The sequence below is a fragment of the Cornus florida genome, unplaced genomic scaffold (assembly GCF_030987335.1).
Source record: "Cornus florida cultivar Cherokee Brave unplaced genomic scaffold, ASM3098733v1 CherokeeBrave_3.0.0_Hap2_Chr05, whole genome shotgun sequence".
Lineage (NCBI taxonomy): Eukaryota > Viridiplantae > Streptophyta > Magnoliopsida > Cornales > Cornaceae > Cornus > Cornus florida.
The window spans coordinates 42,450,787-42,465,186 of record NW_026775575.1 but is presented as its reverse complement, the minus strand read 5'-3'; the positions used below and the strand labels follow the sequence as shown (position 1 = coordinate 42,465,186).

Below are 14,400 nucleotides of genomic sequence, written 5' to 3'. Positions count from 1 at the left end.
AGAAAACAAATCAATTCTAAATAGTTAAACTTGTAAGTAGAAAATATAAAAGATCATAAGAAAGGAAAAAAAAATAGAAAATTTAAGATAACATGAAAAAAAAGGGTAAATTACACTTTCATTCTTTGAGGTTTTGACAAATTATACACAGATAACCGTTAAGCGTTTATTATTTTGACCTCCCCCAAAATTTGATGCGTGTGCTTAAATACACCCCTAACCTTTTCTTTTCCCAAATTTTATAAAATGGCAATTTTGTCATTCTATTGTATAAAATGCAATATAATATAATGACATTACTTACCTTTCATACTTAAAGTCATTTTTTGACGATATTTGAATAGGTTTAAAGAGGTCAAAATAATAAATATTTCACGATTTTCTCGTGTATATAGTTTATCCAAACATCAAGAAATAAAGGTTAGTGAAATTTACCCTAAAAGAAATAATTGTTAGAAAGTTTTAAAATATAATAATTATTGGTGATATATTTTTAATTAATCAATACAGGCTTAAGAAGGCATGTTTTTTACTCTCCCCTCTAAACTCATAGCACTCATTCAAAACGCATATAATTGAGGAGAATAGCAAAAATAGGTCAAATCCCCTAGTTGGGCTGCAAGCTCTTAGCGTTCCTCGTGAGTAATAAAAGAAAGCTATATCTTTTTTGTTTTCACACCGGAAGGCTCTTAACGATACTTATGTTACGAAAGAGTGCGAAAATCCAGCAAACTTATACCTCAGACAAGGCTCTAGTTGAAGTGTTTGGTGATCTAAGCAAACTCATTAATTGCCATTATCTGACTGATTTTTTAGTCTTTAAAAAATGGGTTAATATTACAAATTTTATCAAGTTATTGCATATCCTTGTTAACTTGATTATGAAATATAACAAATTTGATTTTACTATTTAATTTTTAATTTTTGATTAAAATGCTGATAATATTTTTTTAAATTGTTTTTGTAATTATAAAATAATAAGGTCAATTTTGTAATTTAACTTTAAATAATAATTTTGTTAGTTAACATTATTTAATGGTTCTTTTATTATATTGAATTTTTTTATTTTTTATTTTCCCTCTTTATTATATTGATTGTTGAGACTTAAATAAATAAATAACGAGCATTAAATATTTCCTCTTTGAGCATTATATATTTCCGCTAACAGCTTAATTTCTCAAATGTTCCAGAGGAAAGCAGAGAAATGGAACAAATGGTTTGCAGTGAAAGTACTGCACGCGGAAAGCATTTGATTCCCAGACCCTCTCTCTCTAGAACCACCATTAATGACTTTGCGGTGAAAGAAAGCATTTGCTCATTTGCATTCCACTCCTATTTTTCTTCATCTTCCTCTGCAGCTTTCTTTCTCTAGACTCTGTAGATTGGTGAGAGAGTGCGAAGAAGAAACATGTACAAGTCAAAGCTGCAAGAGCTGTGTCACCATAACAAATGGGGATTACCCAGGTATTCTTGCATCAAAGAAGGACCAGACCATGACCCAGAATTCTTGGCTTCAGTGTCCCTCAATGGAAGGGCATTTGACACACCCACCATCTGTAAATCCTCCAAAGAGGCCCACAACGAAGCAGCTAAGCTGGCCTTCCTCCATTTCACTTCTGGTATATCTATTTACATATACATATATATTCACACACACACAGTATATACAACCTCATTTCGATGAATTGTGCCTGAAATTTTTTGTGTTCCTGGCATTTTTCATGGTTATGTGGGTAAATCATTTTTTTTAGGGGTTAATTTTATGAGGGTCTATGCTGTCAGAAAAAGTTTTCCTGGAAAATTCAGGGTGAATGTTTCTTTATGCACAATTATTCATGAATTGTGCCTTCATTTTTGATGGGCTGCTTGCAATTTTCATGGTTGGTTTTAGATTGTGGATAAATCACATCTTTATTTCCTCTATTGTGCTCTGTTCTTTTCATGTGATTTTGGTCTGTTCTGGGAAAAATCAGGGTGAATGTGTTTTTTTTTTTTTTTTTTTGGAAGGTTTTGAAAATCAATATCAGGTATATAAAATTACTTCCCATATGGAAATTTACCTACCAAAAGAAAATTAATTTCCCTATGACCTAATGAAGAAAACATGGTGCAGTGTTCCGAGTGTTTCTTCAGGGGAATGGAGCCTCGAAATATGATTTTCTTTTGAATAATATTTTCAGCAATTATTTGCTGTCAAATAAACGAATTTTGAGATGTCAAGTTCAATTGACAAAAACAATTTTGATTTGCTTTAGGGGGTGTTTGTGTGTTTCATTGGATCGAAATTGTTCAAATTTGACTTATACACCATTTAGAAGCACAAACTTAATTAATCTCCATAATGGAGTCACTAGGAGGAATAATAGGTTGATTGGGTTAGGGTTGGACTGGTCTCCAAAATTTGTCAACAATTAATGTAAATGTTTCCCGGCATGGACTACGTGGGTATCTAATTCTCTTCAGACGGTGCTGACTGACTGGAGGTTTCATCTCCCAAAAAATGATTCTAGTGATAACATGGAATTGGTTCATTTACGGAATCGAATTATTTCATCTATTGGGACATCAATATTGCTTTTAAGTTGTTTAACAATCTGATGTTGTTTCCATGTGACTAGGAGGATGTGACTTGTGACAGAACTTATATTTTACATTTATGCCTGTTGGATTAATGTAGCTGACACTTTTTCTAAAAAATTGTTTTGAAACACTGAAGTTGTTGCCGCAGATTTTATCTTATCTGCATAGAAGCATGTATATGTGTATGGTTATTGTGTTTCATCCTTGTTTCCCCAAAAATGATTGTTATGTTAACAAATTAAACATTGGGGGATTAATTCTGTCATTATTATTTTATGATCTACGCATCCCATGTAAGTTTGGTAAATCTTGATAATGTAGTTTTGGAGTACTAGAGATAGGAGATAAACAACCAAGTATTCTGCCCAATGGTATCTCCTTTAACTCCCAATGGGGAAGGTTGATTGTTCCAGTCTCCGTAGGGGAAATAGTGGGTGTTCTGTGTTATTTGTCAGCACAAAAGAGAAAAAAGAAAAAAGAATGGACAGGAGATAAATATGATGTGTAGGAATTAAGATGATACGCTATTAAGAAATTTTTACTCTATTATGGCACATGTGTCAATGTTATTCACATTATTCAATTGTAGGCACTGAAGTGATTGCCGGAGGACCAGACATTGAGTACACATTTGCGAAACCTGAGATATATCCAAATGCTTCAGGTGTTAAAGTGGGTAAGGAATTTGATCAGTGATGCTACTTGGCTAAATTCACTTTCTTGTCCTCGTTATTTCGGTTGCTTTTTCAATCATATTTATGACTTTTTTTCTTCATGATGCATCATCATGCAAACGTTAATATTGTTCTAGTTGATCTGAAGTTGATACTTATTCTAGTCTTCATCATGGGTGTGTTTGGTAAAATAGGATGTAAGGAATCAGTATAGGACTGAGTAAATTAGTAAGAAATTTTTGGACATACCTTGAAAAATTATTGTGGTTTATTGTGTTCTACATGACATTTCAAGACACACAATGATGGGGGGAGTTATGGAGAAAAAGTAGTAACCACCGAAACAAAATCAAAAGTCTGTAACCTTCCAAAAATAATAAAATAGAAAGTCTGTAAGATCCTGAAATTTCTTTGCTTATGTTATGGGAAAAAATGTACACCTAAATTCTGTCAAGAACACAATGGCCTTCTTAAAATTGATTTGTTTTCCATGAGACTTCTTATACTCCTTAATTCTGTACAAGAAATATTTATAGGATGTTAGTTCTGGAGATAGATTGGCTACACATGCCTTATAACTTATATGATAACTCTAATAATGTAAAGCATGCAGTCCGTGTAAGTGCTGATCCCTTTCTAGATTATGTTTTGATCCCTTTGTAGAACTGATACTGACAATAAGCAACATAATAACTGTGTCCTAGTGTAGAAAATTCTTACAACTATGTAGATCATTAAACCCATATATATATATATATTATAGGCATCAGATATTCAGATGCATGGCTTTAATTGAAGAACAGCCTGACTGATGTGGAGTTTGGTGTGAAAATAAATTCACTGTTGAAGCTTGTTAAGTACTACTATTATATGTTTTTTATTTTTTATATTTAATTTCAAGTTGGCTTTATAGCCTATGCGCTTATTTGTAGAACTGGAAAGGGTTGCAAACATCTTTTTGGGTTTCCTCTTTCACAATTTGCTATGCTCCAAATAATTGGCCAGAAAGTTCTCTATTTTGAGTTGATGTAACCATCTGCAGTTTTTATATCATATAATTATTTGATGAGTCCTTAAAGTGATTTACATCTGTAAGTAGAGCACAATGGGGAAAAAATTGATCTTGTAGTGGGATAGTAGAAGGAATAAGTGATATGTATAAAATGGATTTCAAGCTCACCATGTGCATGTTAGCTAATGTTTACATGCTATTACAAATCTTTCTTAATCATTGCACAGGTTCTTCAATTCCAAAAACAGAGCCCAATGCTGGAATATCAGAGACTGGAAATGGATGTAAAAGTGCTAAGATCAATGCAAATGTTTTGAACCTCAAGGATGGTGAGAAATTTGGAACTGTTAATAATTTCTATTTTTTGAAATATTTACTATATTCACTTATTGGTAGTGTAGTTATAATTTTCTTTTATGACTTGTGTAATCCAATCATTGGTTCACAACATGATACATTGCGCAAAATCAATTATTCTTAACATAAATTGACAAAATATTATAGTTTTTTCTATGTATTCATTTGGTATTGCATAAAAGTATGTAACAGTTTTTTTCCCAGGAAATAATGCTCCTCTCATATTAAAACACAATAAAATTAATATATACATCAGGAAAATGATATGCATTAACTAAGAATTTTTTTTTTTTTTTGATATGCATCATGCAAAAAATTTCATTATACACATCATAATTTATTATTATTAGAGTTTTTTTTTTCTTCTTTCGAGTAGACCATTTAAACTCATTTTATCACACAAATCATGTGGACTGAGAGAGAGCTTATTGGATTAAGGTGACAAAAATTTTCATATGATTTTAAAGTTTTTGACCTCTTAATCTATGTACATTTCAATGATAACATTGAAGTCAAAGGAATTTATGAAACTAGATGAAACTTGGTGGGACCTGATCTATGGAATGTCTTTTCAATCCACAAAAAATATATAGTGTAATAAGGTGAGGTGGGCCCACAAAAAAAAATTGCTTATGATGTCTAGCATTAATCTTAACATCACTAAGTCAAAAATCCTTGTTAGTTTTTAATTGTAATTAAGAAAAAAGTGTGCACTTGAAAAATTAATGAAGCGAAAAAGCAAAACTTCGTTAAATAACAATTTTTTCTTACATCAATATTCAGGCCATAATTGGAATGACAATTCATCTAATATGATTTTTCAATTTGTTTATCACCTTTTTATGTACAGGATGGCTAATTACACTGGAAGCCTATTTGTTGAAGTAAAATGTTCCACTGCAGTTATCTTTGGAGCTTTTGAATATGACTTAACCTTTTGTTTGTTTGCCATCCTCATTAAGTTTAGTACCAAACCACTGAACAGTGACTGCCATTTTATACTTCTAAGGCTGATACGATATTGGTCATCATAAAGTGGACTTCTAGATTAAATTTAATCGACTGTTGGCAATTTTTGTGGAGATACTTTTACTAATCCTAACCAAACACACCCCCCTCCCCTCCCCCCCCCCCCCCTCTCTTTCCCAATTCTGTTACTGAAATATTTCTCATATTATGTTTGATTGACCTCATGCTATGATCACCTTTTCATTTTTTATTCTCTCTCTCTCTCTGAATTATTTTCTTGCTTCTGCCAACAAGTATATGAATGTCTTACATTTGCCTTGCACTTAGGTCTAACATATCAGTACAAGAAGAAGCTGCAGAGCTATACTCAAAGACAAAATCTTGATCCACCCTTATATAGTATTATAAGGGCGGGCCCACCTCATGCCCTATGCTTTAAGGCTACAGTTACTGTTGATGGTCATTCTTTTGAGAGTCCAGACTATTTTAAGACTTTGAAGGAGTCAGAGCATGCTGCTGCAAAGGTTGCTTTGATGTCACTGTCACTGGATGCTTTGCAAGTGGCAAGTTTGCTCTAACTTGTTCTAGTCATTTATTTCATTTACCATCTTTTTCTTCCCTTTTTACCCTTATTTTCCCCTTCTTTTTGGTGTGGTGGGAGCAAGGGGTGTTAAAGAAGATCAGTACTCATTTGCATTGCTTTCTTGTAAATGTGATTCAGTTTTAAATGACTACATTTATTCATTGATTTGATCCTTTCCAGGACGACTGTATTTTGTAAGATTCTCTTATATGATACGGTTGCATTTGTTTCTTTTCAGAATGACATTCGCTTTTTTAAGAATTACTTGCAAGAGTTGGCTCAGAATGAAGGTTTCACCTTGCCAATATATAAAACCGTTAGAGTTGGTACAGCCCATGAGCCAACATTCTTTTCCACTGTGGAAGTGGAAGGAGAGAAATTTAATGGGAAAGCAGGGTCCTCCAAGAAACAGGCAGAGATAAATGCTGCAGAGGTTGCTTACTCTGTCTTAATGAAGCGTAAGTCTATCACTTCTTGCTGGTATCTATGTCATATGCTTTAAAACATAGCACATGAGGGCTTCCTTTGGCTAAATTTCACATTCTATGAGCATGCATTGAAGTATATTTTGTGCTTTCTTCATGTCATGATCTGCAAGCGTATGAATTCACATGAGGGCTTCCTTTGGCTAAATTTCACATTCTATGAGCATGCATTGAAGTATATTTTATGCTTTCTTCATGTCATGATCTGCAAGCATACAAACTCTCATGATTTGTGAGGTTAATGATGTGTAATTATTCTGACTAGAAAAATAACTGAAACAACGTTGTTATCACTTTATTTTCTCCCAAAGGAGCTCAGTAAAGCTGAGTGAGAAATGAGTTTTAATGAGATTGAGTTAAGGTGTTATACGTTACCTTTAAGTACTAATTTTTTTTATTAAAAAAAAAAGGTTATCTAATGAATAGTTTAAATTTATGAAAAAGAGCCCCTGCATTGAATGGGTTTGGATGTATATCTCCAGTTGAAACTACTGTTATAGAGACATACAGAGGTTAATATCATTGTATAGCAACTTTCAAGTGTCTTTTTCCCCTAGAGTCACCAATAGTGCAGCTCATGAGTGGGGAAAGATGGCTCTTCTCCACTAGAAATCATGTACTGTTGGGAATATACATTATGGTAGGTGGAGAGAGGTTGTAGATGCTGAATGTATTGTTTGTTGATTTTATAATACGTTGCTTGCCCGGTTTAAAAAAACTAGTGACTCTCTACCCTCTAGTATATATGACTTTCTATCTGGCAGAATGTTACAGTTGTGTTAAAAATTAAAACAAATGTAAAGGACGAATTAAGGATTTTAAAGAGCAATGCTTTCAATAAATTATACCTAAGGAACACTGTCATGTATTTATTAGCTTAATACATAAACAATCTCTTGGGGAATGTTAATTGCTGTAGACTCTCTTATTAAAAATAAAATAGCTGTTGAATGTATAGACACCGCTTCACGAATTCATCAGGAGATGGTGGAACAAAAAAACAAACTGTTAAACTGGATTTTGTTGTTTTCTTCTGCTAGTTACTGCTGTATCTATGTGCACGCGCGCGCACGTGCACTTTTGTAGTTCTGCAACACAGTTTTATTTAACTTGCTGATGTGTTCATTCGATTTACTTTTTATTAAGTACAATTAATCTACTGCCAAAAATCCATCTGCTGATTTGGTTGGCAGTGCATGGGATGCCCTTAGCATTGCCTGTAGAGAAAGTAAATCTTTTGACGAGTTTCATTCTCTGCTCAGGTAGATCAAGTCGAAGTGGCAATCTCACGTCCTCTGGTTCCCCAGCACATGAAGTTCTTGAGCTCAATCCTAGCATGGGCTCCCTCACTCTTGTTGATTCACAACAGAACCTCAAAGATGGAGGTACATTGGTTTCATCTTCAACTGTCAAACATGAAGAACAGGCTAAAGAAAGTAGAGGTAGTGTCTTCCTCCGATTTCCTAGTTCTTTTGCATGTATCGTTCATTTTTCTTAACACACGTTACTTAATCCTAGACCTTTTGATATGGCGTTAGCGTAAAACTACAACAATCGTTCATTATTGATGACATTTATGTCACTTACAGATGAAGTTGAAGCTCAACGTATGGTGGCCAATGCTAAAGTCCGCTCTCAGAACTCCATTCCATCTCCTGCAATACGAAATGTGGTTAAAGTGACAGGAAACACTAATTCATCTTCACTGAAGTCACTGCCTTCCTCACCCAAAGGTCAATCATCTACAGCTGCAGTGACACCTCGTGACACCGCCGCCCACTCAATTGCAGATTCGAACACAACAAAAACCAACGGGGTGAGGAGTTACTTGGTCTCCAACAAGGTTAGAGTGTACACATGCATTCCAGATGTGGCATTCCCCAAGGGCACTGTATTGGTACCCGTTGATGACGGCAAGTGGGTAGCTGTGAGCCTGGAGTTCCCAAATGAAAAAAGATAACTAATCTATGGTAGCTCTTGTTTATGTCATTGTCTCTGTTTATCAGAATTGTTCATCTTTTGATATCCTCCTAAACCAAAATAACTTGAAGACATGCATGATTACTCAATCTCTAGGTAGTTTAAATTTGAAAGTTGTCTGATGGATGTAAATGTAAGATTGGCTAATAATATATGAGTATATGTTTCCTTTTCTACCATTTCTTCTCTCTCATATTAGTCAAGCCTTTATGGCTATGCTCAAATTGATAAGCCTGTATTTATGGATTTGTCATAGTCAAATACACTCCATATCAAGATAAAATACCTGCAACCGTTTAACTAAATATGTCTAATAATAAGGTTGAATCACGTATTCAAGGTGAGTTTTTATTTCTAAACAAGAGATTTAAAAACATTGATTTTGAGATTTGTCACCAACTATGGAAATGAAATTATAACTATTAAACATTAAACACTTAAATGAGAATCAATAAGAAATGAAAGCATGTAAATGAAACTAACTTGCTTGAAATTAAATGAGAATGAAATTTGTTAAAATAACTTGTATTAAATTAAACAAAACTTTAAAGAAAATTACACAAGGAAATAAACTCTCAAAAATTACTCCTATTTGTAACTATCTAATTCTATATCATTCTCTGCCTCCGAAGTATGCAATTAATAGCCACAGGAAGTAACCCACTTGTAGGCTGTGATGATGACTTTGCCCAAATTTCTTCTTCGTTTTCTCACGCCACCTCTCTGCTACTCTCATTGTTGACTTCCCTTCCTTAACCAATTCGTGACTTTTTCTTATTCTCATTTCTTCTTTCTCTCTCCTCCTTTTCTAGTTCTTCCTTCAATATATATATATATATATATATATTTTGTTGATAATGATGTGGCATGCTGACTAGATGGATGACAAAAATGCTTCTCGTCTCTGGAAGGATTCAAACTTGGGAACTCATGAAAGACATTTGAACACAATTCCATCTCAGCTACAATGCTCCTTATGTTTTCTTTTGCTTAGTAAAATATATAACCTTCTGTGCTGCAACAACAAATTGTTATTTGTTCTCCATTTTTGCTTGCATTCTTCCCATTCATGCATTAACACCTACAAAACACAAAACAAGCATATAAGAATATTTAAATAATATAAAAGTCTAATTAAAAGCTTATTTTGGTACATGAAGTAATAGGTTTTGTGTACTTATCACAAATCATGATTATTGGTGAATCATAGTTTAGTATCTGGTGGATCTCGGCTGGATCAAGAGTTCTTGTGTGGAGTGATGAGTTTCATTAGTCATTGCAAGATGTTTCCAAAGTAATTGTCTTAACTTTTGAAAAATTATTACATGGTCCGAGACTATTGGTCCCAACCACTTTTTAGCCAACACACGTAAGTAAAAAAACTGAATAACTTTGAAGAAATTATTGCATAGTCTCAGGATTATTGGTCTTGATCGAGCTAATCACGTGCTGACACATAAGCAAATGTGTCAGCTTTATCTCACGTTTTCTTTGTATCAGCATGTGATTGGTCGGAACAAAGGTTCTGGGACCATTGGTCTCGGGACCAAGGGCGGACCAGGAAATTATTTAAGGGGTGGCCTATGTTACGGTTGCAATAGTAGAATTTTTTTATAATTTTAGTGGAGGTAATTTTAAAATTTTATAGGTATTGAATGCAAAAAGAAGAAAATAATTGGTAAAAAAAAAAAAAATATTGGCATAAGGTAAATCCATGTCTATCCGGGATCAGGTAATAATTTTTAATATAGTTGATACATTTGTCTGTGTGTCACTGGATTGGTCCGGGACCAATAAATAAGTGAAGTGCCTAAACATGCTATAGGATGTGATTTTGGAAGTAAATGGAGCAAAACACACGCACACACCAACAACAATAACAGTGATAAGACAAATGTAGTTTTTTCAACTTTTGGCTAAAATGGTTATGTTGGGGATTTGGGGCAGACTTTGTAATGATCAAGGCCTGAAAGGGTATGATGGTCAACAAAAGGTGCATAATTGTCATAAAATGCAAAATAATGTGCAATGCAGATGACTATACATTGTATTGCATAATTTTGAATAAGTTCAGGAGGCAATTAAATTAGAGGTTATTTGCAAAAAAAAAAAAAATTAAAAATATAAATATAGTTCTGCATAATTTTTTATTTACATTTTATTCAAATAATTTTAATGATATTATAAATGAATAAAAACATATAAATTTAGCGAATGCTGAAATTAGTATAGCGAGGACAAGATGGTCATGCAAATAAAGGAGTACAATAATTATCTTTGCACCATGATCATTTTAAGTTTACGCATTATATCCATGTCTTATTCATCTTAATATTATATACTTAGTGGGGACATAATTTTTGTCATTTTCATAGGGGGTGTGAATTTCAAACGTTCACGAAAAGGAAAAGGAGTACCAATAATTATCTTTGCACCAATTCCTTTTGAGTCTACCCATTATATTCATGTGGTATTCATTTTAATACTCCGTATTATACACTAGTGAGGACATGATTGATAGTTTCTGTCATTTTCATAGGTGTGATTTCATATTAACAATAATTATCTTTCCACCTTAGGCGTTTGTCATTCATATTCGTCCTCTTGAACTCTCATTCTGCTTTCTTCTTTGTCCCCATTTTCGGTCTCCTTCATTTTTTCCAGTCCCCATATTTATTTTCGTCCTTTCATTTGATGCTATTCGGGTGCTTGTCATTTTGAACCCGTTCTTCTCTATCATTCTTCGTCATCACCTTAATTTTATATGAATGATGTGGGTCACATGAATTATATTTTCGAACTTTTCTATTAAGATATTATTTCACTTACTATATTTAACCTTTAAATATTATTTTTAAATTTATCCATGTTATTTTTTTGCCCTCTTTGTTCACCTCTGTCGTTCTTCAAGGCCTAAAAAATAAATGAATATATATTTTAAGAAATGGAAGCAGGGCGAAGGCAGGATTGCAAAGTAAGAGAGACTAAATATAATAAGAAAATTTGAAGATGAACGAAATAATTCTTACGATAAAAATATGTTATATATATATATTAAAAAATAGACCAAAAAACAATGATGGTCTTGTATATCAAATTAAGTTTTTCAGGATTAAAAATTAAAAATCAATCTCAGAGAAATTTTTCTTCTCAAACTCTCTACAATTTCCTTACTAGACCCCCAAACGGGCGAAATCTTATGAGGGAAAATACTACTACGTGTTGAGAGGAAGTGGCTGAGAACACTAAAAATTGATTACATATCATATATGGATTGTGCTAATGGGAAGAGGAAGAGTAGTACTATAGACTGGGCTAAATTGGGCTTATAGGAAGAGAAAGAGTAGTACTAAAAATTGATTATATATAAATTGGACTGATAATAAGAATAGTAATACTAATTTTTTTTAAAAAAATTGGACCTCGGCTATAGCCCAGGTTAATCCATTAAAAATTCCACTCATGAATGGAAGAGAAAGCAAATATATCAAGCCTAATGTTGGAATTAAAGGCGTATATCCATGTTATACTAATATTAACATTATCACAAGTTTTTTAACATTTCATGAATAAAAAGGGGTACAAAATTTATCTTATCACCATGGTTTTTTTTAAGTCCATGACGCATTACATCGATGTGGTATTCATCTTAACATTATCAAAAGTTTTTTATTTATTTATTTTATTTATTTTTATTTTTTTACAATATGGTATTTTTTCGAATATTTAAGTTTTGCATAAAATTTTAAGATAGAGTATTAAGACAAGACTCTTACCTTGCATCTTGGAGGTGGAGTGTTAAAATTCTTTTAGGGTCACACGGAATTCACTCAATAATTGTTTGGTGCACAAGGAATAGGAAGACTACGCGTGCTCAATGATGAATTAACGAAATATTTTAAGATTTGACACCATAATTGTCAACGAACACAATAATGGAAAAAAAGAAAGAAAAAAAAAGAAAAGAAAAAATAATAAAAAGGGTACATGCATAATAAATTGTTCAATCCTTGCTAAAATTCTTGTACAATAATACATACACAATCGCCTTATCAAGATTTTTTAAAATCAAATCAACTCATTGTTTATATGAAATATTCGCAAATTATTGAGTATAAAAATTATGGTGAAATATCCTACCTCCCCTGAGGTTTGTCCAAATATCTCCCAATTGAGATTATTATCAAAATAGTCACCGATACTCCTTGATTAATGTTAGGGGTGGTAAGAGAAATTTGGACAAACCTCGAGAGGTGTAAGGGGTTATTTTGAAAAATCTCAGGGCAAGTTACGACTATTTTGACAATAATTTCAGCTGAGACATATCTGAATAAATCTCATGAAGGTGAGAGTATTTCACCCAAATAATTATAATCTCTATTTAATATATTTAATCTAAAATGATAATAATTAATATACAAATAGGTAATTACCTAAGAAGCAAGGATATGGACGAGAGTAAGCAATATAACAAATTAAAAAAAAATAATAATAAAACACAAATGCAAAATGAATCAAAACAATAATTAATATATATATATATATAATTTTTAATTTTTGCTCATTTGATCCGTACAATCATGAATAAAATCTCTAATTTTGAGATTTAGGGTTAGATATTTGTTTTCTTAAATTTTATTTTCTTTCTAATTAACCCAACACATACTTCATATTACATTGAATCCCATTCTTTTAGAACACTAATAATTACAAAACTATCTCGCGGTATCCTGAAAGCAAAACACATCCTCACAGTGTCCTAGCCAGTCCGATTTAAAAATACAATATTCAAATTTTTAAACACTTTTAACCGTATCCGAGTGTCCAATACAACCTCAACACCTTATATAGTGCAGAATTTCTTGGTCTCCATGTATGACCATGAAACAGTAGGAAATAGGCATTGAAAAAACTTGGATCTCTGAGATCTGCCTCTTGAGTGAAGTAAGAACCAGCCCATCAGATGATCCAAGGATTGCACATTTGGCTGACCAAACTGCAAAACATCAAACACTCACAGCCAAATAGAACCAGCTTAAGAACAAAGCACAAACAGGTGATCAATGGTGTCAGCAGCCTCATAACAACAGTGACAGATTGTTGTGAGTTGCAGGCTCTTCCTCTCAAGATTGCCAAAAACTTGGAATTGCATTTTGAACATTGAAATAATATAAAGGATAACATAATGACAAGACCCTCAGGTTACATCTAGAAAGTTGGATAGATGGAGTGAATATGTGTGAGTCGGCACGGACCCAACATAGGACCAGTGGTAGGGATGGCAGCGGGGGTAGATTTGGGTGGGTTTTCCTTCCCCCACAACCGTTTAAAAATCCGGCCCCCATCTCCGCTCAAAACCACAAAACAGGGGTACTTTCCACCCCATCCCCATAACCGTTTAACATTTTTACCCCCGCGGGACCCGCCCCGCCCCGCCCCGTTTAAGACCATAATTTATTTATTGTAGAAATAGATTTGCTCATTTTTTTTCCCTCCTCATCTTCAATTCTTAACCATTGCAAATTTCATTTTAATCAAATTTATTTTTTACTTTAATATTGTTATATATGGTACTTAATACATAGTAGGAAATATATATATTAATGAAATAAGGGTACTTAAGTAATTTGTCTTTCTAAATGGGGTGGGACGGTGCGGGGCGACCTTCCCCCGCCCCCGCACCAAATCCGCGCAAGTTTTTATTATATCAAACCATCTCGGCCCAAATAAGCAAAACGCTCCCCCAAAACTGCCAAAAAC

At 33.2% G+C, this 14,400-nt stretch overlaps 1 protein-coding gene across 1 annotated transcript; it reads left to right on the top strand.

The window, feature by feature from the left end:
* The first annotated feature begins 1,162 nt into the window (after positions 1-1,162).
* Positions 1,163-8,819, top strand: LOC132306367 (double-stranded RNA-binding protein 1-like). The gene is made up of 7 exons (XM_059803735.1): positions 1,163-1,619; positions 3,170-3,256; positions 4,494-4,595; positions 5,920-6,155; positions 6,414-6,633; positions 7,923-8,102; positions 8,250-8,819. The coding sequence occupies exons 1-7, from the start codon at positions 1,409-1,411 to the stop codon at positions 8,618-8,620; spliced, it is 1,407 nt and encodes a 468-aa protein (XP_059659718.1). The 5' UTR covers positions 1,163-1,408; the 3' UTR covers positions 8,621-8,819.
* Positions 8,820-14,400: the final 5,581 nt, after the last annotated feature.